General features: G+C 40.7%; 2 protein-coding genes across 6 annotated transcripts in view; one reads left to right on the plus strand and one right to left on the minus strand.

Annotated features, from left to right (window-relative positions):
* Nucleotides 1-27,186, minus strand: part of LOC105249329 (SET and MYND domain-containing protein 4) — a 103,624-nt gene that overhangs the window by 26,579 nt on the left and 49,859 nt on the right. For 2 of the 4 annotated variants that reach the window (XR_003123275.1, XM_011254700.3), the window contains exons 1-2: nucleotides 6,233-8,135; nucleotides 5,268-5,412 (exon numbers count right to left, since the gene is read on the minus strand). Coding sequence is in view for 3 of the 4 variants with exons in the window: in XM_011254700.3 (XP_011253002.1) it covers nucleotides 5,268-5,412; nucleotides 6,233-6,593 (506 nt within the window). In the remaining variant the exon portion in view is untranslated. Of the gene's footprint in view, nucleotides 1-5,267; nucleotides 5,413-6,232; nucleotides 8,136-27,186 lie in introns of those variants that run through there. The other 2 variants (XM_020026949.2, XM_011254702.3) reach the window with 1 other exon arrangement.
* Nucleotides 17,419-27,186, plus strand: part of LOC105249330 (growth factor receptor-bound protein 14) — a 235,572-nt gene continuing 225,804 nt past the window's right edge. The window contains exon 1 of one of the 2 annotated variants that reach the window (XM_011254704.2): nucleotides 17,419-17,803. The gene's annotated coding sequence lies outside the window, so the exon portion shown is untranslated. Of the gene's footprint in view, nucleotides 17,804-17,850; nucleotides 17,906-27,186 lie in introns of those variants that run through there. The other variant, XM_011254705.2, reaches the window with a different exon arrangement.

A 27,186-nucleotide genomic window follows, 5' to 3' on the forward strand; every position in this document is an offset into this window, starting at 1 on the left:
TCTCTCTCTACGCTCGAATTCGCATCGACGGCTAATCCACTCCCGTGAGATTGCGCCGACGCCCATAGAGCTTCCGCTTTTTGCAGGAAACGCGACGCGTCATCTTGCCACGTGGGGATCTTCTTGTCGGGACAGGCTTTGGGAAATGTTTTGTGATAGCCGGTAGATAATCGGTTTTTCCCCGCGATCGTTCCTCTGATGCGCTTAATTCAATATATGTATATATATATATATATATTTTTTTTTTTTTTTTTTTAATAAGTGCAAAAAATTTTAGGAAATGATTCTTTGTCGAAAATTAAGGGGCATTTTTCATATAAACATATACTCTTACGTCCCTCCCTGTGGAGTTACATTCTTCCAAAAATGGGAGTAAAAATTAGATTTTTATTTTTTTCTCAAATTTGGAACAAGTTAAAGAAATAAAATTAAGTGGATATTTTCTACTAGTAAAAAGGTTATTTAGTAATATTTGTTTCAATCTGCCCGTATTGTTATAAGGGAATGAAATTAGCAACCCGTATTCAATTTTTTATTAGAACTTTTTAATGGGCCGGAATATGACTACCTAAAAATATGTATTAAAAAGTTTGATTTATTTAGAAACTATTTTATTTCTTTTATTTTTTCAAATGAGTAGTTTATAAGAAAAAAAAAATAAAATACGTTATCGTGCACAACACGATGCTAAATAGCATAGGTTTCGAATTACGAGAAGTTAAATTTTAAAATAAAAATCAAATTAGAATAAATGTTGGAAAAATTGGAACAAAAACAAAATTATAATAAAAACCTAAAAAATAAAAAACTAATTTTTACCTCCATTTTTGGAGGAGTGTAACTGTCCACAGGAAAGGATATAAGAGTATATGTTTGAACAACCCTCCCTTAATTTTCGACAAAGAATCATCTAAAATTTTTCGTACTTATTAAGAAACACCCTGTATATGTATTTAAGTCTATCCTCAATTTGTCTTAAGTACATTCAACACACACGCGTTTAAACGACGCTTTCAAATATCTCTTAAACTTTGTCCTTTAAATATCTTTCTAACGTGTCTGTGGATTTCGATTGCGAAACTAATCTCTTAAATTAATAAAAATTGTTACTGTCGGTCGACCTCCCTGCGACGCGTATCGTGATTCACAAGTTTGAGACATTTAACGGATTTAAAGCTTTCGCGACAGGATTAAAGGTTACCCGAGGTTCAAGGGTCGAACGGTGGAGCCGAGTGCTACCCTCGTAGCATTAATTCAACACGACTATCTTGGATACTGTGACGCCGCGTACGGGCGTTATTTTATTTTGTAAAATCTCCGAGCAATAAATCTAATGCGTTTTTACGCTTTAGCTGTCCGCTTAATAAATTGTATCCTCGTAACGACGAGAATCTTTCCATCATCTCGAGCACGAAAGCGTTCCTCGAGCTTTCCGTCATCTCTTTCTCTATCCACTCTCTCTTTATTTCGATAATTAAATCTCTCTTCTACATTGTCCGCGATCAAAGCCCAAGGCGTCTCTCGCCTATTAAAGGAATAATAAAACACCGGACAACTTTTAATTTATATAATTTACAAAAAGAAGTCAAGAGACTGTTTCTTGCTAAGATAGTGGGCATTCATCGATTTAAAAATATCGCGATTTATATATTTTCTCCCTCTTCTTTTGTAATACCCTCTTTTTTACAAATACTCTATTTTAAATATAAGAAAAAATGCAGTATTTTTTTAAGATTATTAATTTAAGGTTATTAAGGTTATTAATTTTTTTTTTAAGATTATAATATTTTTTTAAGATTATATACCTCACCATTCCAAGCTTAAAATATCTAAATAAGATTACACGAATGATAACTTTTTCATACTTAACATGGCAGACAAAATTCGTTGATGCGAAAGGTTGCTTCAGATTCTCCCGCGTTATATATTTATCCCGATAATCGCATCGTCGTGTCGCCTACCGCTGCTTATCCTCCGAAAACTGCCGTAATCTGGATCAAAGCCCTTGCAGGAACGTGCAGACCGGCTCGAGGAGCAATTCCTCTTGCCAAACTGACGGGCGAACGTACGAGATTTCCTCGCTCGACTCGTTCTCACCTTCTCTCCCTATTCCCTCTGATCATGTTCAACATCTGCCTCTTTTTCTCCGCGCGTGTGAACGAGAACTGCGGGTCTGGTCAGGTCCCGAAGAAAAACCAGGTTCATTGCGACTGGTGGCTCGTATCCACGATTTATCCAGTCGCGAATTGCCTTCGCGGAGATCGGGGCCGATCTAATTTCGCACGCGACCCCGACGAGGAAGCTCGGGGGCTTTCTATCTCCAGCTGATGGTCGATCTCGTATCTGGTCAATCTCTATCTTTCTGTTCTAGCTCCGACAATGTGAGTTTCGCCCGGCAGATTTTTCAACCGTTGAAAAAAACACGAAAGAAGAATTCATGAGATCTAAGAATATTTTTTTTTTCAAGTATTTATTTTTGCGACAACGATTACATTTTTCTCCAATTTTATTTGTCTGAAAAACGATGCTCCAATAATATCAGTCTGATTTTTTTCCAATTTATTATTCGCTTGATATTTTAATCGTAAATAATTACAATAATATTTTCGATAAAGTTATCGTTTAACAAAATATATTGCATCGTTAAATGTTTGTACCTCTTTGGCGAGAGAGAACAAATTATCTTACGCATCATTTTGCTCGATTTAAATTCAACACGGTGCATTTCGTTCATGAGAAGTTTCCTCTTTCCGTTTTAACTTCAACTTTCCTTCTTATAGTTCTTAACTATGACATTCGGATAAAAACGCGAGACATAAAAATGGCTATAAAATGATATTTGATATGAGTCTGTGGAATCTGCCTTTTTTGCCGCCTCTGTCTTTGTTCTCGCAAAATATTTCTCTCGCAATTACATTCGCATAAAATGCAATGACTATTTCATGATAAAGCAAACGTGTTTCCCCGAGTGTCATCCCTGCAAACATTATTTTACAATGTGGTCGAACGATACGTGATGTCCCTTCTCTCCACAAAATATCATTTATTTTGTTTACGGGAGCAATTCGCGTAAAAATCCATGTATTTTGCGATAGAGAAAGAGGAGGAAAGGGCAGAGGGGAGAAACAGAAAAGGGAGAATACATCGTTTTACAACTAAACATCGCAATCTTTTCATGATAACCGATAATTTATGTCGTTACATATCAGAAGTATGTTTTCCCTCCATGTCACTTTATTTATATAAATTTTTAAGGCGAAAACGATTGAACATAATAGCCAAAAATATTTCGATAATATCTATCGTTAATGTATGTTCGCATTCCGACTTTCTAAATTTACCCGCATTTGAGAATTTCGAATATCCCCCGATAATTGTAGCAATTATAATTAGAACGTTTCTCTCTATATATATATACTACCTAACATAATAACCGTTTGCAATATGGGACGGATACTGAATGGCGTGAGGATCGGTAAAATCCATTCCGCGTAATCCGTCATGTCTGCATTTATCCATCATTAATTCAGTTGCGATTTTAATTGACAGAACAGTTACTCTGCTCGCTCGCTCGCTCACTCTCTCGCTCGTGGCTTGCATATTGTTTATATTATCGATTTTGCAGAACATCAGCGACCAGGTGATGAGCGCGGCTTACCCGTGTCTATGTGAATGACGCAATGATAACTATGCTTGTCTGTATCGATAAACTGGGGAATGCATATCGTTAAAGCAAAGCTGAAATTTCGGAAACCCTATTAGATAGCATTGAATTATAATGTAATCGTGCAGAAATAACGAATGAAAAATTCAAAGCTTCTTTTCATGCCTTAAACGCGTAAAGGAATCTCTTTCAGAGAGTTTTTGCAATATATCAATTATTTTCTCTTTAATCTACTCTCCTCTTCTCTTAAATAATATTTAAGAAAACCTTGCCATCTTTTAATAATAATCGATTGAAATTTTATTTCTCAATTAGAAAAAATTATATTTTTCTGTTGTTTAAATTTTTGAAGATTTTTTTATTAAAAGATGCACAAAGTTTAATATAAAAAGACTTTGAAAATGTTAAAGAGAAATTTCTTTTGTATAAGTTAGCTACGTTATTTAGAAAATATAATAACCTTCCTCCTCTTTAATTCTTTTTTATATCCAAGTTGTTAGCAGATATTATTAATCTCGCTGATTTTCATCAAATGTAGAGCAAATTACCCTCATTATTATTTGGCCGTAGGGGATTTTATGATATTTTCCTCTGGTGTATAATGGTAATTTAACCCGCGCGCGTGTCACGTACGGGGTGCTGTAAACATTTAGTACGAGACAGCTAATCAGCTGATTCGTATCTTTTTTCGAATTGGGAACCTACATGAAGATGAGTTGGAAACTTGCCCACGTTCATGTTGTTCAAAATATGTATTTCTCAAATTGACCCTGTTTCACTCAAATAAATGACGCAATCACGCGATTCATTAAGTTTCTTCTCCTCTTTACCGAGGGAATTTTGTGATATAGGTGCCCCGTTTCTCGTGTAACAAATGTTAATATCGAATAACTTTCATGTTTACGATGTTATTCGTCCTTGCAAATTCGATTTCGCAGCAAAGTAGCAAGTAGTTTATTAACACATGATAGAATGTACATATTAATGACACGAGAGTCCTAGGATCTTTGTGACCCATCTTGCGCGATTCCCGAAATTCTCGAGTCTCTTTTTATCAGGCACAGTGTATCGAAAGGAGCACAACTTAAATTGCGATTAAATCGTTGCTAATTTTAAATAACTCGCTTCTCGCGCAAAGTTAATGGACACTTAAAAATTTCAATCTCATTCGTGACGCTTAATCTCCGTCCGGTATCGGTCGAGTAACCGACCTCAAAAGCGCCACATTAAATGTTTATTGTTCATCTAGGCTCAAAGGATCGCTCATGTAGTCGTCCGGCTAGTTTCACGAGGTTAACCCTAGCGGGAGTACCGCAGAGAGGATAGACTAAAACCGGAGTCTAGTTTCGTTCGGAGGCACTCGCCGTCAACGTCCCGGTAAGTGCCCATCCCTTCTGAATATTTTAGAAAGTACGCGCGCGTATCCCTCTCTTTACCCCTCCCCCTAATTTCCTAAAACATTTTTTTTAGAATTGACTCTGCACAATTGTTTATACTTGCTTTAAGCGACATTTTAAGCGATTTCAACGTTCCCTTTGTTATATATCGTGTCGGGGTTCGCACCCAAAATTGAGGTTCCATAAATTGAAATGCAAACACTTACATCGATTTATCCGGCAAGTCGTGTTCGGCGGCCAGTCGTAGATCTTCCAACGCGAAATGATATTCTTTGAGGGTCATAAAGATCTCGGCTCTTCCCAACAGCGCCAAGGGCAATGACATACCCTGATCGACCGTCTTGTTCTTATCTGAAACAGATGTCATCAATATCGTATTATTTCGGAAAATATTGCTATTCGGCCTCTATTCGTCGATTCATCTGTCGGGTGAATAATTTATCGACCCCAATGAAGCCATGAAAATACGCAAGTCTTTCGACCGATTGATACATGTTGGTAGAACGCGGTAAACAGAATCTGCGTCAACTATTTATTCTAACTGTGCATTTGGCGCGGTGCCTATGATCGACTCGCTAAACGCGTATTTTAGAAATCCTTGTAATTTAGAGAAATTTTAAGATGTGTTTAATTTAAAAAAAAAAAAAAAAGAAAAAAAGAAAATCAAGCATATAAATACATGTATCGTTACGTCTAATAAATCATTACTTTAATATATTTAAATGAATTAATAATTAACAACTAAATTAAACAATTAACAATTAAATCAAGTATAAATAGTATTTATATCATATTATATTGTAATAAATAATAATTACACGATAATTAAACGCATCGCGTTCTAATTAGTGAAATAATGTAATTGTATTATTTTATACAAATACAAAACTACGTAAATAAACTACATAAATTCACTAATCATTCGCTAATGAGTCGTCCAAATAATTACTTTTAATCTACACAGTAAGACGCCAATATTACTGGGAGTATAATATATAATTTGTACAAAACTTTTGAAGAAAAAAAAAGTAAACAAAATATATGAAACCACGTAAAAACAAATGACATGTATAATTTTAATTTAAAAAAATGACAAATTCTAATGTTTACGCATCAGAATATTGATCATCAAGAGAGAACCATTATTCGGATAATTGGCATTTATAGCGACCTAGTTGAGGAGCACGCAGGACAGCCTGACTGAACAGCAAAAGAGCCTTGTCGTATTGGCCAACGGCAGCGAGCTGGTATCCCTCGAGTCGTCTGCGTTTAGAAATGTCGGCATCCTTGTCCCTGAAAAGGGGCTTCACCTTTGCGAGCGTGTCGACCACGACATCCCGTATTTTCGCATCGGCGAAGATCGCCCTCACCCGGTCCGCGTCGTCATCGATTCGGCCGAATATCCTAGACGTCCAGGTATCGCCCGCGATCCGCATCACGGACTCGCTGAAATCGTGGAAGAAGCCCTTCTTGCCGGAGCGCAGGGTCTCCGACGAGCAGAGAGTTCTGTAAAATTCATCGTGTTCCTGCATTCCTGGGCGCGGAAGGACTCGCGTGCCACCCCGAGGAAACCCCTTTGTGCTATGCCGCCTCCTCCTCCCGTCTCGACTCCGAGCTTCGTTAACGAGGTCCTCTGTGTATGTGCGAGTGAATCGCTTTTAGACGACTGAAATACGGTCCGTCCGTTTTTATATCGCGGATTAGTATACTCTTAGTTGTTACGATTGCACCGCTCAGTGACTTTCCTTTCTCCCCCCAGTTTATTTCGTTTTTATTTAAAGCGCAGTTGCTTCCTGTTACTTATTACCTCCTTTAATCCGTCCTCTTGTATTTATACGTCTTGAAGGAAAAATTTATCTTATGTAAAGAATTTTATCTTAATTTACCTCTCGCGATTATTATTACGTCCTTATTCGGTACGTCAGTTTTCTTAATATTCTTAGTTAATTATATTTTGATTAAATCTCGTTGCATATTTTTACTTGTACAAGAAGGAGGATTCTCCCCCCGGAATACGCAATTTCTCTCAATTTCCGTATGCGCTACAAGTGTAGCGACGACTAGAAGTCTGCCTCGTTACTTCCAAGGTTGCGTCGTCGCGTTTCCTTCGACCGATCCTGTTGAATATTACAGAAGCTAGTGTTTCGGCATTTTGTATCCGCCGTTCTCGTCGAACACGCGACCTCCTCTCGCGAACTCTCGGGATTGAGAGAAAACGGGTCCGCGACGTGAATTTACTGGGCGCATTGACCAGAATATCAAGGAGCCGCGTGCAAATATTTTGCCGAGGAAAATTTCGTTAAATCCGCGTGGTAATTTTGTACATTTCGTCGACTTCTCAGTCCGGCTAGAAGCGCGCAAGTCCGTGTTCCACGGTACTGAATCATAAAAAGCAGCGGTCCGGATCCCTGTTCTCTCGTTTCGAGAATTAAGCGACTCTATTCGCTCGTGAGAAATGGCCACTCGAGAATCCTCTATCAGAGGCGAGACCCGAATTTAAAAAAACCTTTCCCGTCAGGAACAAGTTCTTGTTCGCTAGTTAAAATCCCATATAAATATATTATATACACTCTTTTTCAACTCTTCCGCTTATATCGTTATTCTTCCTTTTATTTACGTTCCACTTTATCTCGCAAATACATTTGTATTGGCTTCGTGCCTACTTTAAATACCGTCTAATGCATTGGCCACTAATCGTTTAAATAATCACTTCACAATCTGTTTTTGCCTTGTGCAAACTTTTTGCTATTTTCTTCCCGAGTCTGCATCCTAATTTTTTTTCTTTTGGATTCTTCCCGGCGATTCACAGTTTCAAAGCACTATCGGCCGAGAGACACCCAAGTGCATACAAAATGACTGAAACGGATTACCGGTGGCGTACCGGTCTTCCCTCGACGAGTAAAACTTTAAAGATCCTCGACCGCTCTCATTCACCGCGGAAACCGCAGTACCCGGAGATGCTTCACGCCTCTCGCAGCGGCTCGATGCTTTATGAGGGGTTTACTTTATAGACACGAACGAGGTATTAGAACGAAAGACCGGTATTAGACTGAAGGCGTTGCTAGAATGCGGACGAATGGATGCAGCGAATATATATGTGGAAAGAGGGACGAGGACGGAATGCGCTTAAGAAGAGAAGCTTCTCTCTCACCTTCTCTCTCTCTCTCTCTCTCTTTCTCTCTTCCTTGCAAGCTAGAGAAATAATTTTAGACGATCTATTCCGGTCCTAAACGAGGCCTCTCTCCTCATTGCAGAGTCCTCTGGCATCGTCTATTCGCAAACGCCGACTAATCGCGAACGCCGCGAAAATTTCTCGCCGATAACGACATTCTCGATCCCACTTGTCCGACCTCTCCTCCCTGTCTACTCCTCCTAGCTCATCCTTTTTTTTTTCGCCGACGTTCCTCGTGGTCTTACCTCGCCTCTCGAGTCGACGCGGAAATCCTACCCCCGATATCGGGCTACGTCACTGCCGTTCTACCACGCAGAGCCCTATTATAGTCGAGAAAATTTATCGCCGAACGTCCTTGATCCCCCTCCCTCTTCCTTTCCATCTCCTTTTCCTCCCTATCAACCTCAATACCACCCTCTTTGCTTCTTTCTTGCAAAGGAAAATACCTGGATTCGAGTAACTCGTAAATCGAACTAGCCCGAGTAATAAAGTCATGCCGTGATGTTCTCGCGCGAGAGAGATTGCGCCTACGGAGTTTCCGCACCTTGCGATTTTTTTGCCACGGTATATCAGATAAAATCTCCTAGTTTCGTGTGTGCGAAACCACGTTTTCATGCGGGTTTTCCTCGATCGCCAAGTGAAGAAGCAGATCCGAGAGTTGGTCTCGACTATAAATCTTAATTTTTCGAATCGCGCCGACTGATGCAATTTTAATTACGCGAATCGCTGTTATTTCACTAATGTTTATTTTATTTGTATAATTTCATATTATTAAAAAAAATTATCAAAAATATAAAAATTCTTCCAATGTTGATTTTCTTTTAAACAAAATCAATCAGTCAAGATATCAGTTTTCTAATATTTATATATAAACTGATGTAAATGAAATAAACATTCTGTGTAATGAAAAATATAATTTGCAATAAAATCTTTCGCGTATACATATGTGCCAAGATAAAATGGTCTCGATGAAAAAATTAATACGGTTCTGATAATTATTCATTTTAGTTCCTCTACAATTTCTTGCGAAGCACAGACGATAGTTTTAAAAGCAAATTTGCAAAGATGGAAACATCCATCTGGCGTGAGAGAATTTGTGCACGACTCCGACGCGTTTTCCATCCTCGAAAATATAAAGTATCGATGCCGCTGCTCTGATGAAATATCGACACTTGACTTCTTGGAGTAAATGGAAGCTTTCGCGCGCGGTAACGTCATATGAAATCCCCCGGAGGATCACCGGCAGGACCGTCGGCAGTTGTATCGATTTAACGTCCGACCACGTATGCCCCGTTAGTCGTCATATGCGTGTCAGGTTCTCCCTTGCCTTATCTATTCGCAATCCCACTCATATTCTTCTTCGGAACGTATGAATTTTTCAGTATTGTCGTCGCGCGAGATTCACCTCTCCCCCTTTCCCGTCCCCTTCCCTCACGAGATCCGGAAAAGATTTTGCCGGAACAGGCGCCAAATCTCGGCATTCGCATTAAATTATTATATACAAGATTTTCCGCTTCCGTCGCGTTATTCTACGTAACGGCAGATTGTTTGAAAGCAATTTATGTTCCATTATATAAAGAAATGACCTCGTTTTTCGTCCAGTTTCGCTTGCTAGAAACCGCCCATCATGCGGTAAACAAATAACAAAATCGCGTGCAACAAACAGCAATGTCGGTGCATTAAAGATATTGAGTTAAAGATATATTTCTTCGTGTATGACACGGTTTTTTTTTTAATTTTTCCTACCGCAGTATTTTCGTTTGCGGCTGCAAACGAAAGTTTTTTCTGCCGTCTAGTTGAGTTCAACACTCCAATAGGTACAAATACTGCGGGCAATCCCTTCTTTTTTTTTTTTTAACTCGATTCTCGTGCAAACTACGGCCGTTTCTCATGCGTAGCTTTTTTAGAGAACGTTCGCTGACAACATATCTCCGCGATAATCGGGTCGATTTATGAACCAAGAAGGGAAGCGGTTACTGCCGGGGCCAAATGTTGGCAGCTTTATCGAATTCTCTCTCGTGTTCCGCACAGGAAAAGCAATGTTGAGTAGATTCATTCATTCGCTCGGTAATTAATAAATTCGTTAGCTTGCGCGCCATGTTTAATACGAGACGGCAATGTCGTTATCGCGCGTTAAGCGGGATATTCGCGTGCAATATGCGCACCAAACAAAGCATCGCATAATTCGCAGTTAAATTCCAGGGACGGTCGTTCAATTCGTATAGACGTTAAATAACATTCTTTTTTTTTTCTTTTTTCGTTGGGCGAGGTAAGCCATTTCGCGTGTTAGGGCAGAAAGACGCGGCTGATTCGCGTAATTCGAGCAAATTGCACAATAATGCCGGCGGAATATTCGCCGAGGGATCTTAATGGTATTTTTATCGACTTTCTTTCCAGCGCGACAGCGACGATCTTCGTGTGCGGTTGTCTTAAAAAACGTCGACAAGGGTCTGTCGTGACGAGAAAAAAGCCCTTTTCCCGTAGACGTATATCGCGGAATACACTTTTTTTTTTTGATAAACTATACGCTCATTTTTACATTAGTTATTCAAATTAATTTTCCTGCGTGCGTGTCCTCGTCTCTCTTAACCGTAGCTATAAAGGCACGAAATTACCATCGCACCCTGTTCGACGAAATACCTCACTTTGCCTCTGAACGTCCAGCACCGCTGACTACGTGTCATTAAATGCAAATTTCGCGCGACCAGTAGGGCAACTGGAGACCAAAGTTTAAACCGTATTTAGTGAAGCGTTCTTGACGATTAGAGGAGCGGAACGGATGTATTTCCGGGACATATGATTACCGGGATTTATCGCGGATTCGGTATTTACAAATATTTGCATGTTTCAGTGATTCCTGAAAAATGTAATGTAAAAAATAACTTGTACATGTATCTCAACGTGTGCTCGGCGAGTAAAAACCAAATAGCAAAATTGTTTTCGCGAAAAATTTATTCGTCATGGGAATTACACCGATGAACAGTTAACGACATTGTCGATATCCTCGCGCGAGCTGAGTCAATCTTAATTAACATAGATTTTCGACCCGACTACTTTCACGTGTTATTGGATCAATTCCCGCTTATGTCAACATTAAATATTAGTCATCTTTTATATGTCACGCAATCTGATCTCGAAACATATGATACCGAATGAAAACGAGTTGCATTACTCATAAATTAGGCAACAAATCAAGTCAAATGTTTGGAAAAAAAAACGATTTTAAATCTAATCGTGGATTTTCATTGAGAAAATAGGTTAGGTTATTGGAGCAATCAATCGATCAAAAAGCTTCCTTTAATGAAGACATTCTTGCTCCTTGCTCCTTTAGCAATACTTTCACCAAAACAAACTTTTATTTTATACTTTTAATTTATTTCACATGTCTAAACGCAAGATATGCGACATGTCTCCGAAATTTTACATCATCTTTTCTATTGAATAACATTTTCATGTCACTTGGCGTGCATACATCTGTCATCAGCGTATTTTATCACTCTTTCGCAATTTCTTTTTATCAATATACCACCAGTCATGTAACTGGATCTATCGAACGATATCGTACTCATGGGGTGTTACGTTACCTCACCCGACCTTCTTAACGTCTGAACGTGACCGGAGAATGCGCGTAAAACTCGTCGTGCGCAAACGGATTCTTTCTTCCTTCGTATCTACCGCGCGCTCGCGCGCGAATTTTTGTTTTCTTTCGATAAGTTGCGGATTCTTTCTCGAGAGTTTCTAATGCGTCAGCGCAAAGTCATCAATCTTGCCGCAAAGCAGCCGGAGATTCCGCCAAGCTTCTCTTTCGTAACGTTTGATAAGTCAACGCAAAAAATACGATAGAATATGCTAAATGTGCATATAAAATTGCTAACATACATCAATCTCTCTCTTTATTTCTAATCTTCATGTCCCATATTTTGAATCATATTTAATAATTAATACAGTTTATATAATAATTGATACGTCAATTTTATGTTTATACGAGAATCAATAATAATCTTTTATTTCACTTGGAATCGATTCAATTCTTTCGATAAGCATTCGTTTTTTTCTCTTATACGTTGAAATATTTTAAACAATGGCGTAAAATTGCTAGCACACATCAATCTCTCTTTTTACATTCTAATCTTCGTGTCCCATATCTCGAATCATATTTAATAATTAATACAGTTTATATAATAATTGATACGTCAATTTTATGTTTATACGAGAATCAATAATAATCTTTTATCTCACTTGGAATTGATTTAATTCTTTCAATAAATACTCGTTTTTTTCTCTTATACATTAAAATATTTTGAACAACGCTCTCTTGAATCGGGTCGAATAAGATGAGATTACCTAAGCAATTATATCGTTTAAATCGCATTCTAATCCACAATGTACAGTGATAGTTTTCGGGATTCCGACGATCTTGCAACATCCATATGTAATCCGGGTTATCCGTGGGCAGTTCCCGGATCGAAACCGTCGCGTTTCCGCAAACTAGTTTATGCCGAGAACCATGCAATAAATTATCGTGAACGGCACCACCGGGACCGCTTTTCACGATGTATTATGCGCCGGACACGCTCGCGGAAAGCACTTTACGCAAATGAGAAGAAAACGCGCCTTTCTCCCCGCCCCCGTTAAAACAGGAATCGACTTTTAAAAGACAAACCCCAAAGTTTCCCTCTCTTTTCGTTTCTCTCGACGATCGATCTTCTATTTCGTAATGTATTGCGCTTCTCATTTTCATATAAATCCAATCTTCGATGAAAGAAAGAGAGGAACAGCGCAAGTTACTCAAATTATACTCGTGTGCTTCTTATTATCCGGCTTGGAATTTAATTCTCGGAGTAGAGCAAATATCAGCATCCATCTTTCGATTTTTTGGCTCTCCCCTTTTTCGACGCATTTCATGAAAATATCGAATATTACGCGAACAATCTTTCATTCCCTCTCGGATACACGGACGTGGAGAGTAAAGTATGGTGGCGGCCGCGGAATGTAATCGCCCATGACGCGATTAGCCGCGAAAATCTTGCCGAATCATCAGGTGGTTCACCGCGCGACCGCGGCAGGACTGCGCAGTTTGCACGCGTGTTTGTCGTCGTAAGTCTAATTGTAAGCCGGTTAATTATGGCGTTTATTTGCACGCGCCCGCTCATCCTGCCTGGGCCTCGCCAAAGATCGGTAATCGTCTCTATCACGGTCGCACCTCATTAGCGGATCGACCGATAACGATATTGAATGCACGATAAACCGTCATCAATTGTCAGTGTGAATTACGCGATTCTCTCTCTCTCTTTCTCTTTCTCTCTCTTGTTACACGATTGGCAGCATTAACGAAGTCAATTAAACGCGGGAAGAGCTTCATGACTGCATTTCGCGACACAAAAGTCTTCAACGCGGTATCGGTTCTCTGCTCGCGCAGATTTAGCGAGATAATTCGATCGATCGATTCTCCCTCCTCTAACGACGGCGTCCGTGCTGCATTTCCCTTCTGGTCCTCCCCTCGTCTTCCCCTTTTGCTTGCAAAGCGCACGCCGGGCAATCTCATAAAGATGAAAGCGATTTCTCGATGTTAGCGTTTTAATTTAATCCTCTTACGCGCGGAAAACGGCGAGCAAAAATGTTTTGTGGAATGTCTTCCGATTCTCTCCGTTTCCTTCTCTCTTTATCAAGAGATTTTATGGATACGAGACGTTCAACGAGTCTCTTCGAATGTTCCCTCGATCCCGTTATGATTGTTACTTGGAAGTTGCGATATGGAATGTTCGTGGATTGTTTGGCGAAAATTCGCCGGGGCAGAATTGCTCGCTCGTTCGCTTAAATTTTATATTTTTCTCTTCATCGTTTTAATTAATCGCGCATACATATATATGCCCAGAGCCTCGATTAAGATAATGGCGACACGCGTACGAACGTTAGTCTAAATCATACGAATCATACTCGACATTAAGGTTAACGAATGTCAATTCTTTTATCTCGTCGGGGGAGCCCGCAAGTCCAAATGTTAGCCTTCTTATCAAGAGTCAATAACGTTGAAAATAATATCCCGAGCTAGACGCTTCGCATCAGCCATTTATCTCGAACCGCAAAAACTACATTCTATCCAATTCTAACAATAGAGAACCAAGTTACGGAAGTTGGTGTGCACTCGCCGAGTTTCTGTCGCGCAGCTAAGAGAAGCTACGTCGTCTCTTTCGGACGCCATAAGGCGACGAATATTACCATTATCTTTGCGAGCGAAATCGATAATCCGTTCCGCACGCAAAGACACACGAATCGGAGGAGCTTCCATGCGATTTAATTAGTCGACAACGCCGGCAAATGTCGCTCCATATCTATTATAGCAGCCGTCTATCCCAAATGATATTTGCTTATTACGCGCAAAATATGATAAATGTAACGCAAAGTACACATGTGTAAAGCAAAATTAGCGTTCAGACCAAAATGAGAATTAAAAGATGAATTTTTCCTTTCTGAATTTGACCAATTTATTCTATAAGAACTTGCATTATTACACAGTAAAAAATAAAATGTTAATTATAACATTTTTCATGTCCCAGAAAGTCCACTCTAAATTTTAAGATAACTCAATTTTAAAATAACTCATTCATCGTACATTATTTATTGATTGAAAATGTTAAATAATTGTGACGTGATACTTTACATTTATCTTTGCTTTTGGTGTAATGTAAAAATAACATACAAATTAATTAAAAATTACATGAAAAAATAGTTTCAATAACTCGTAAGAAATGTTGAAGACATTAACATATAATAGTAATTATTTTAACTTAAATTATTTGTAATAGAAACATTTGATCTTAGTAAATTTGATTATTTCTGTATGTCAAAGTTCAAGATTATTTGAAGATTTAACTTTTCCTACAATGTTAAACTGACTTTGAGACATGTTGATTATTTAAAATAATTACGATAAAAATACTCAACATAATGTTCCATTTCTAAAAGACATATACAAAGTGTTAAGTTATAAACCTGACATAAATGTAAACTCATGAAAACGTTATAAAAATAATATAGGTTGTATGTTAATTTTACATTAACATTTTACAAAAACGTATAGGTTGTATGTTAATTTTACATTAAAATACTAATCAAAACGTGACACAAAAAAATTTTAATACGGACGTATAATTTTTTACTGTGTAACTACAGATATTTGTTATCCAAGCAGAAAAAAGATGGACTGAATCCTAAGTTATTTATATAGGTATATATATATATATATATATATATATATATATATTCAGTGTTGTTTTTTATTCACTTTATGATCGTTTAGATGAGTATATGACAAACACACACGAACGAACACAACAAAAAATGCAAATGTTTTTCTTCGCGTAGGTACAGTAAAACATTCGCTATTCATCATTCATTTGTTCAGATTTATTATAGACTCGACACATCCTGCCACAAAACGCTGAGGGAATGCCCGAACTAATATTATTTGAGCAGGAAATGGAGCCATTACTTTGCCATATAACCGGCGCGATTTTCATAGAAATGTAAATTCGCGTAATTTCGCAAAACGACCGCGGTTCACGATTTCTTTATTCCATGCGCAATCGACTCATGCACTTGAACCGCAACGAGATCCGCTGTTGTTAATATTTCAAGTTTAACCTCGCAATTATCTTAACAGCGTGTTAAGGTAGTCTCTCGTCTTTTCTTTTTGCCCTGTGCCCTTTTTTTAAGGTTTCTACATATATCCCCGAGGTAACAGCGGCGATATAAATGTTTCACGATGTCGCCTGCGGAATCTCTCGTTCGCCGCAAAATTTGATTAACGAATCCCTGAATTTTCTCTCGGAGGGACATCAGCGTACCTATCTGAAGTTTCGTATGACATCTCTCCGACGAATTATTAATGACGCCGTAGGATTACCGCCTGCATTTCACGATTCCCCCCCCCCCCCGCACGTCGGTCGCTTATATTGAGATTCATTCGTTGCATCGCGTCAGGCGATACGTCCATTTTACGCGTTTTATTCCATGGAGACCGCTCGAAGACGAGAGATTCGCGATTCTCGGATAGGAACGGATACATATATACGTGCGCGTCATTTCACGTAAATTATAATTCCATCGACGTTTTGCGCGAAATAAAATTATGAGCCGCGCGCACGATGTATTCTGAGGCGCGCGCGTTATCGATCGGATGCGTTGCAACTGGCGCTAATTGCAATTGACGATTAATAATTAACGCATACGTCCATAATCCGCCGCGAAATAATGTATCGCTCTCCACGCTTCGACGTGCGCGCAACGGCCGGTGCGACAAAAAATTTACGATGGCACGATATTACGTTCCGACAACGAAACCATCGGCTGGAATAACGCTGCGTCATTTTGGAATGCATAGCATTAGGAACCGATACTCGACGTAATCTCTCTCTCTCTCTCTCTCTCTCTCTCTCTCTCTCTCTCTCTCTCTCTCTCTCTCTCTCTCTCTCTCTCTCTCTCTCTCTCTCTCTCTCTCTCTCTTCTCCTCTCTCTCTCTGTCTTTCTCTCTCTCTTTCTTCTCTCTTTCTCTTTCTCTCTCTCTCTCTCTCTCTCTCTCTCTCTCTCTCTCTCTCTCTCTCTCTCTCTCTCTCTCTCTCTCTCTCTCTCTCTCTCTCTCTCTCTTCTCTCTCTCTCTTCTCTCCTCTCTCTCTCTCTCTCTCTCTCTCTCTCTTCTCTCTCTCTCTCTCTCTCTCTCTCTCTCTCTTTCTCTCTCTCTCTCTCTCTCTCTCTCCCTTCTCTCTCTCTCTCTCATCTCTTCTCTCTCTCTCTCTCTCTCTCTCTCTCTCTCTCTCTCTCTCTCTCTCTCTTCTCTCCTCTCTCTCTCTTCTCTCTCTCTCTCTCTCTCTCTCTCCCTCTCTCTCCTCTCTCTCTCTCTCTCTCTCTCCTCTCTCTCTCTTCTTCTCTCTCTCTCTCTCTCTTCTCTCTCTCTCTCTCTCTCTCTCTCTCTCTCTCTCTCTCTCTCTCTCTCTCTCTCTCTCCTCTCTCTCTTCTCTCTCTCTCTTCTCTCTTCTCTCTCTCTCTCTCTCTCTCTAGCACGCCGGCTCGGGCGGCGGCGGCGGCGACGGCGGCGGCAGCGGCGGCGGTGGCGGCGGCGGCGGCGGGGGCGGGGGCGGCGGTGGCGGCGGCGGCGGGCGGCCGCGCGACGTCTCGCAGTAGGCGACGCGATCTCGACCCGTCAGGATCGCGCGGCGGACTCGGACGCGACGTAGCGGGATCATGCCGGTCTCCAGACACACGACAGCGGCCTCGGCGAATTAAAAAGTCGAGGGAAACGAAACTGGCGCGGCGCACTTTTACGGCGGCCCGCGGTCGGAAGTGCGCGACATCCTTGGGAGGATGACACAGTTGCGCCGTGAGAAAAAACGCGCCTCGCTCGACAATAATCAGCGGGACGACCCGAGTGTAGATTGACGCGTATGCGACGAGAGGAAAAGTGGTGAAGTGTGGAAACGACCCGCAGCCGCAGTCGAGAGTTTGCACGAGACGCGCGAATAAGGATCCCGGATCGCGATCGGAGGAGAGAAAGGGAGGATCGAGGAAGGACGAGTGAGTGTTGCGACAAGAAAAACGCAATGTAAATTGGCTGTCGCGATATGCGTACGGTGCACTTCGTACGGTGACGCAATACGAGCGCGAAACTGGCCGGCGGTATGCATGTATTATGTCAGGCGATTACATTAGAATCTAGAAGGAGAGAGAGAGAGGGAGAAGGAGCGGAAGAGAAGCGAAAAAGCGAGGGGGAAATCGATGCGATTATATTCCGATCCTGCGGGAAGCGGGAGCCGAGTAGTTACGGCCGCTGGGAAGCCACCGTGGATTCTCCCGCCCGCGCGTCTGACTCCGCACGACCTTTTCCACTTTCAACTATCTCTCCGGACTGCGCGCGGGCATTCTTCTACGGTGATATGCGAGCTCGCCATATATCTTGGTGGTTTTCAGGTCGTTAGTGACGGGGGCGACGGGTCAGGCGGGGGTAAACGCGACAGGGTCTCTCCGAAACTTTGCAGGATACCGTTTTGCTCGAGGACAGAAGCTTCCTCTCGAACCCAGAGCTTACCCCGCCGACGACCCCGTTTCTCGCTCGTGTCAACATTACGATAAGTTAAATTTCCGAGAAACTCTCAAGTTCGCTCAACGGAATTGTAACCGTTTATTCGCTCGTTCGTTCGTTCGTCCTCTCGCTCGATTGTTTGTAAATTACTGCTCGATCAATCCGCAAGAACCTCGGGGAGATTGTCCGTATGAGCTCTCGAGCTCGTTACATTTGCATTCGCGAATATAGCTTCGCGTTATTCGCGAATCTCTTTTGCAAGTCGAGTCTTATCCGTCTCTCTTTCGCGTTCGATAACTTGCACGGTACCGAAATCGCAAGTCACAGTCGGCCTTTAAAACGTTTGCGATTTAAAAAAGATTGATCGCGGTTTCACGCGCGCGCTTCTCTCGACGATCGTCTCGAAAGCAACACCGAGCCACCGTCGCGCTGTTTGTAAACAGCATCGATCGACGGTTGCCCGGTTTAATCGGATCAGCGGCTAATCCGACCGTTGACGCTTGCTAAACGTTACTTCAATTTTTTAGCTCGCGCTTAATGTCCCTCTCTCTTCTCTTCCCGCAAACCGTCCATCAATCGCGCGATTGCGTTTTTCCTTCTCTATATCCGCAATTTATTTACTCATCAATTTACTCGCGGGCAACTCGAGTTTAACCAAAATTTCAATCAATTGTTTTTTTAAGCGTCTTTTTAAATATATCTATTATATGCATATCATTATGTTAATTTCTCTTTGAAAAAATAAAACAGATTTTTTTCCTTCTCTCTCTCTTCTATTAGTTTCTGTAGTTTTATATTGATATTGAGCATAATTTTTTGAATAATGTATATTATACTTTGTGCTGGTTAGCCAAGTTATAAGATTATAAAAGAAATCATGAGATTAAACTATCCGATAATTCGCCAAGAGTTGATCTTATCGATCGTCGAAAGTTTCTCGCGGAATCGGCCGAAAATCAGAGAAGCTTTTAACTTTTTACTGGCAGAATGGCAGCGCGAAGTGCTGCTGGCCAATGCGTCAATCCCCACGAGTGTACCAACAATAGTCGGAGAATTTAGTAGACGCGAGGTTTCATCATAACATGTCACTGAGAGAGACTGCGTCCGATATAATGCGATATCAACGTCAAATTTATAGCTTTTGCAACATTATTAGGGTAAAACGTTTTAATATATAAAATTGATGTTGATATAAAGTACAAAAGAATTGGAAAGCATGGCTCCGTCGCGTTTTCAATTTTATTATACGTAATGTTACAATGACATTATTATTTTTTACTCCTGTTACACAATGCATAATATTATTTAACAAAAAAAAAATGCAAATGGAGATTGCAATTACATTTTATTTTTATATTGCAGTCACATTTCTCATTTCTTTCTGCTGTTTGTAATATATTTTTCTAGATTCTTTTTATTTTAAATTAAATTTAAAAATAACATGTTTGCCGCTCACCTTTAAGCGTGCAATTTCATCTTTACCGTATAATTACGTCTAGTGCTTTATGCATAAAAATTTCATTAATAGGCTAATAAAATTATTATATTTTTTGTCATAAAAAAAAAATTGATTCGTCAAAAAGATAACCTCGATTTCGGTTCCGCTTTCAAAAGGTTCATTTTTCCAAACGCGACGAACGTTGTATTCGTAAACTTGGCCTATCGGTCCGGCGAATTCCCTTTTCTCTCTTCCTCTCCATCGAATGCCAAGAGGGTCTTGCCGGGACTTTACAGGCACAAAAGCCGCCCTCGCTGCCCGAATGGGGGAAGCGCTTATTCCGTGGAGGACGGTTTCCGGCGCGGCTATTATACGCGCGATCCTACACGTCGCGAATATTGTCCATCGATCCTCGGCTACTAATTTGCCAAATTACTCACATCCACGAGAAAGACGCGCTCGTTAGCGACTTGGATGTAGGCGCCCGTGCCTACGGAATGTACCGCGTGTCACGGGAGACGACGCGGTTAAATTAGGGGACATAAATCGTCCGAGATTAATTTTCAATGGTGCAAACACCACAGGTAGGATTTTCGCGCTAATTTTTCTCCGTCGATCCGAGGGAAACGATCAATTTATTCTACGAAATAAGAAAGACGTATTCTTGCATGTTGATTACGCAAAGTGCAATTTCGATTCGAGTTAATCATACATGTCATGCCTGTTTTTTAATATTATTATCTTGTCATATTACTTCATCATTACTTTATTATTTCTCTTCTAATTATGTCAAACATGTGTAATTTATATACGTAATATTATTGCATATTCGAACAAAGATTTATCGTTCAGAAATTCGTTCACGATTATGTATATTTTATTATTAAAAGCTGTGGATACATGAATCTCTATTTTTAATTGCGTTAAACATGCGATAAATATGATTTATTCATTCGTTATTAAGAATATTTCCGACACTATTGAGATACACAGAAAAAAGGACATTCTTGTTTTGAAAATTTATTTAGTTTTAACATGGAAATCTTGAAAGGGGATTATATTGCGTTAATTAAAGAAAAATATAATTGCTTGAATAATTGCTTACTTGAATGAAGCCATTTTATATAGTTGAATCAAAAAAAATATATTCTTATGATTTAAGATTTAATTTTCTTGAGTGGAAAAGAAACAATGTTAGATAGAAAATAACATTTTTAAATCAAAGATTATAATTTTCTTAAAGTAGAATTAAATAATTATATATTCTTGAGGTGACAATTACAACATTAAATCAAGACTATAATATTATTGAAATTTAAAATTATTAAATTCTTCTAAGAAAATTATAAATTGTTGCTTATATACAATAAACGCATTAATTTAAGTATATAAGTTTTGATTTGACACTTTTTTTCTGTGTATCAAATTTATAACATGTCTCAAACAAAATTTTAATTTTCTAAATACATGAAAGAATCGCTATAATATAATTCGAATCGATAAATCAGCGGGTAACAGACCGTGAATCTCGACGGCGAAATAACGGGGATAATCAAGGATACGACAAAGGATCGCTGGGAAGCGCACGCTAATGCGTTTTCTGGTGTTTCCACCGTGGAACTCTCGGTGAGCTTTGCGTGCACTCGAGTAATTTTGTGTTAATAATCTGTCGGATTCGCCATGCGCCGCGATAATGGCCACTCGTTTCTCATTTTCCCGTCATCGAAGCCTTTCTCCTCTCGAGTTTTCGCCATCCGACGGATTTTGCTCAAGATCTCGCCCCTCCAAATTATATCACCGCGTGCCTCGTTTATCTCTCGTGCCTCCCAACATTTCTTTCCGCTGCCAGATTTAATTTTCTTTAGCGCAAGACGTACGTACGATGAAAAATAGACGGGGGAACTTTCGAAGCTGTCAAGGAAATATATGAAGCGCAAAGTATGACGCGATATCATTATTAATTTATACGCTTTTATAAAATGCATCGCCAAATCTTAGCCGGAAAGAAACTTAATCTTCAACTGACACTTTGACAATCTTACCAACTAATTATCTCTATCCAGCTTCCTACTTTTAACCCTCTATTGTTTTAACAAAGTAATTTCAGATTGAGTGATCGTTACATGCTAAAAGGAACAAAATTAAAAGCATATTAGTTAGAGATAAATTAAAAATAAAAATATTAATTCAAATGAAACAATATTTTAAAATTCATTTATCAAAAACTGTAATTTTGATTCGGAAAAATATAATTGTTTTTCGGCCTCGAATTTCTTAAATCGTGAATCTTTACTTCCCGAACATTGTATGATTACCCTCTGATTACTTTAATCCGCTTTAATGCGTCGCGACTCGCATAAAAGCATCATGCGGCATCGCGCGCGCAATTAAAAGTGGACAAACGCGCTTGCGAGAGAAAGACCGCTGGAGCAGCGCTGGAAATGTCTGGCGAATTTGTATGACTCGTGGTCCGTCTATCCAGCTAACAGTTTTGAGTAATCGCTCTCGCTCCCCTTCGTCTGCCGAATCATCCCTAACCCCGGCGTCGTCGGTCATCACCCTCGCGCGGGTTTCCCGACGCGCACGACCTACCCCGGGGCATTCTTTACTCTCCCATCAACGCGGCGCCCGTCGCACCGTCGTCGTTGTCGTCGCCGTCGTTGTCCTCCAGGGTCGTCCCCAGCATCGAGGCGCACACGCAGGCACTCCTGGAATCTCGTTTGTACATTTATTTTACCCCCTTCGACATTCCCTCTTCCCACCTCCCGTTCTTTCGCTCACTCTCCCTCTCTCTCTCTCTCTCTTTCTTTTTTCTTTTTTCTTCCTTCGATCTCCTCTGCCTCCCCCCGCACTTCCGCCGCTCTTCGATTCGCTGTCGCAGTCGGAGTGGCACGGAACGGCGGGAAATAAATGGCCCCTAATGGATTTCTTAGACGTGCGCTCGCGCGCGGCAGAACTCAGGTGCAGCCAGGAGTGTAGCCCCGGCCCTCCAAAGTACGGCGGAACTCTAAATTACTGGAATCGTTGGCTCTCATCTCATCTCTCCCTCTCTCCCCCCCGCGTCTCTCGCCAACGTTTGGCAGATCACAGCTGCGCGATCTTATCGGCGCCGATGAAAACTTTTCTCCTCCTTTCCTAAAGCCGGCGGTGCGTTTGCGACCAACTTTTCGTCCTCGCCAATAATCCGGGCGACATCGCAGTGACCTCGAGCGTACGCGCGATCTTTCTCTTGGCCCGCGTTCTCTCGCATTCGCAGTAAATTTTCGAGCTGTCCTCGCGAATCACCGAGCGGCGCGTGGAGCGTAATTTTATTTGCCAGATTTATCCCGGATCTTTTTCAAGTTATCGTTCCAACCGAGAAAAGCAGGTAGGAGTATGAGGCGTCTGTTGTTGTATTTTCGGTCCATTAAATTAGATATATGTATCCTGCGGGTTACGTCACGCTTACATCACGCTACGCTCGCGTCTTGAACTTTATATATGTGTGTATTCCGCATAACATTAATATAAATTATATTGATCATTTTGCATCTTTTACGATTTTACGAGGAAAGACCGAGCCTCGTGTCTGCGAGTTTCAAAGTTCAAAAATGTCAGGGCACTCGTGGCCTACCCGTCGTGACAACTTTATTTTCATCAATTTAGAAGAACTGAGAAGCGGCGTAACTTGACTGTCGTAATGGCGCGGAAATAAAAGGTCTGGTTTGCGGAGAGCATGATAAAACTGAAAATCGTCGGGATTTCCCTGAATAATCGCGCACCGAAGCTCGTCTTCTCTTTCACGGGCACGAAAGTTTTCCTTCTTTGTCAATAATCTCGATGGATTTCAAACGACACCCGAGAATCTCTTATTTCCTCGTCATTGAAGCTTTTCTCGGTTTCCCTTTGGTAAGGCACGCGTTTCGCACTCATACACATACGCAAATTCGTTTGTAAATTTTATTTCCTTCTCTTCTAGTCCCGGCATTCTCCTTCTCGCAACGGAGTTTCATTTACCCCATTTGAGACGAAACGTTGACAATGAATAATTCCCGGCGAAAACGTTAGCGATGCAATGCGATGCGAATTCACCAAGAACAGATTACGAATAAAATAATCGTCCGATTTTACTAGCGTACTCGAGTGTATTAAAGAAATATAAGATTCATATTACGATATATATATCGACCATTAATTTATAAATGCTCGTTAATTGCCAGAGATATCCAAGTTTGCGTCATTTAATGTTAAAAAAGAATTTTACACGACGGGGCAATTATTTATTTTCCGAGTCGATTCGAACGAGACAAATAATTTTTTTCAAAAGCAATTCGCGTGTAATTATTTGCCTGAATTGTATTCTAAATTATCAGTTAACATAGGAAAAATAAATTTTTATTCGTTCGATGATAATTTGGATTCTCTCTCTATGGTCTCCGTACTTCACCGTAATCGCGTGTCTTTAGCGCACGATGGTCCATTTAGGTTACGAATCTCGCGCTAAAATACCGTCACACCGCAAAATCGTTCTAATCCCGTCCCGGGCGATACGTTTAATGATCGTTTTGTGGGTCCTATTCCAGCAGATTGCCCCGACGAGACGCCGGGATCTTCGTTCCGAGCTCCATAATTGAGAGAACGAGCACTTTAGCGATGCTAATTCTGCGAGATGCTAACAAAACAATTTAACGCGGCTCATACATAAATCATCCTCCGGCAGATAAAAGTTTTCTGCCAGGGGTCTGTCATAGGCGACGGACGAGCTTGAAAGGACCCGTCGCGTCCTTCGATGTACCTTCGCCGTCATTTTCGCCGGGGAAGAGTTGAAGCTTTTCCAAGCACGCAGCCCGGTTCCTTCAGCCCCTTGCTGACACTCTAAATCTCGTTTGGAAATCTCGCTTCTTCGATAATCCATTCCCGGGCGCGTTCGTCCCTCCTCTGGCCTCCCACCCCTCCCGCCCCCCCGCGCTACATCGCAACGCGACGCTCCTCCAGTTGCACAGGGAATAATAAATGCGTCTTAATGACGCGAAGCCGAGACCAGCGAGACGCGACGGTATAAGATATGAATCCTCGATACGCGTAGCGGAAATTGTTAGTTCAAGGTAGAAAAGACTTAAAATTGCCGAGAAGCGTCGCGATACGACAAATGAAGCTTTCGCGACATTAAAGATAATCAGAGAGGTGCCGGGATGGTGAGAAAGTATCCTCGTCTTTGTCCGACTAAAGTTTAAAGTCTGTTATTCCATTAAACGGCAGTTTTACTAACTCGTATCGATTGGCGTTTTAAACTTTCAAATGTTTAAGTATCTCGAATAAATATGTACAAGGTGTTTCTTAACAAGTGCAAAAAATTTTAGGAGGTGATTCTTTGTCGAAAATGAAGGGCGGTTTTTCATATAAACATATACTCCTACATCCCTCCTTGTGGAGTTATACTCCTCTAAAAATTAAGTTTTTATTATAATTTTGTTTTTTGTTTCAATTTTTCCAACATTTACTCTAGTTTTATTTTTATTTTAAAGTTTAACTTGTCGTAATTCGAAATCTATGGTATTTAGCATCGTACTGTGCACGATAACGTATTTTATTTATTTTTCTTGAAAACTACTGATTTTATGAAAAAAATAAAAGAAATAATAAAGTTTCTAAATAAATCAAACTTTTTAATGTATATTTTTAGATAATCATATGCCGGCCCATTAAAAAGTTCTAATAAAAAATTGAATAGAGATTGCTAGTTTCATCCGCTTGTAACAATACGGAAGGCTGAAAAAAATATTAATAAATAACCTTTTTACTAGTTGAAAATATCCACCTAATTTCATTTCTTTAACTTGTTCCAAATTTGAAAAAAAAAATAAAAACCAAATTTTTATTTCCATTTTTGGAGGAGTGTAACTCCACAGGGAGGAATGTAGGATTATATGTTTATATGAAAAAACCCTCCCTTAATTTTCGATAAGAATCATCTCCTAAAATTGTTCGCGCTTTTAAGAAACACCCTGTATATTTCATTCTCTGTAACGGATAAAAGATAATTAATGAAACGTTGCGAGTATTTGTTCAATTTATTCAACACAAATACCTCTGTAAGATGAAAGCGTATTTTTTTCCACAATGTTCCTGCCGTTAATTAAATCATCTAGGAGGAAAGAAACGCAGATGGCTCGAACAAAAGGTTCGCGCGTGTAAAAAAAGAAAAAAAACATTAAATATCAAAAGCCCCGAATGCGTTAGCGTGACTTTACACGTCACGCGCGTCCGCGCATAAAGATTGAAATTATCACTTGGCTTAAGTATAACCGTCATATTTTATCCGATGATGGGAGAAAATAAAAAAGCACGTATCCCACATCCCCCAACTCCGGAAACATCCGGAACGACGGACGTGTGTTAGCGCGTTCCAAGGGAGGGCCCACCCTCCCGGCATTCTTCGCGCTGCGAAAACTCGACCTTCGCTGGCGCCGTCACGAATGACGAAAGTTTCCGCCGCTACGTGACGAGCGCATTTTCCCTCCCGTCTCTCCCCTCCCCCCACCGAACCGCCATCCACCCCCCGAACGACGTTGAAATAACGCGAAAAAAAGCGGGAAAAACTGTAAACTGAAGTAACTCGCTGGAAGTCGTCCGATCGATCGCATTGTGTCTCTCACCGCATGATCGACCCCCCTCTTTTCCCCTCCCCCTCGGGGGTACACTCGAAAGTTTCTTCGTCGAGGTTTCGCGATGGGGTAGTTTCTGATACGGCATCGTCATTTCCTCTCTCTCTCTCTCTCTCTCTCTCTCTCTCTCTCTCTCTCTCTCTCTCTGTCTTTCTCTTGTTCTCTCTCGACGCTTGTTCTACCCCCGTTCCGTCTCCCGCCGCCCTTGGTTGCGCTAATGTTATTCGGGCTGTGTTCTCGGCATAAAGTGTTATCCTCTCGGGTTCCTCGTTTCACCTCGCCGGTGTGGTTTTATATAATTTTTTTATTGGCCGTATGTGTACGCTCCGCCGACCGAAACATGCACCGGAAAATTCGCGCGAGAATATTCGGCGACGTTGCGCTTTAATTTACATTTCTGCGACGAGACACTCCCCACGACGGAGAGGGGTGGATGTAATATTGCTCGCTCCGGGATTTTCTTTTTTTCGTTTTTCTTTTCTTTTTTCGAAACGGCAGCGATGTCGGATAGCGAGAGGACTCGCATCGTGAACGCGTAACGGAGGTTAATGAAACAAAAGCTGAAAGTCGTGTCGCGCGACGGATGGAATAATAACACACGTGCAAAGTCCATCCTTTTCGCCGGAGAAGCTTCGCAGAAAAATTGTCTCCCTCTTTATCAATAATTTCCCTACCGGTATTATTCGCGCGTCCCTTTTTTTCTCGCGATTCTCCTCTTGACGTCTCCCTCGCGCGCACGTGTCTTCGCGACCGCAAAATGTCATTTGCGATATTTTATTCTCGTAGCGTCCCGACC

The sequence above is a fragment of the Camponotus floridanus genome, unplaced genomic scaffold (genome assembly GCF_003227725.1).
Source record: "Camponotus floridanus strain SB8 unplaced genomic scaffold, Cflo_v7.5 scaffold45, whole genome shotgun sequence".
Lineage (NCBI taxonomy): Eukaryota > Metazoa > Arthropoda > Insecta > Hymenoptera > Formicidae > Camponotus > Camponotus floridanus.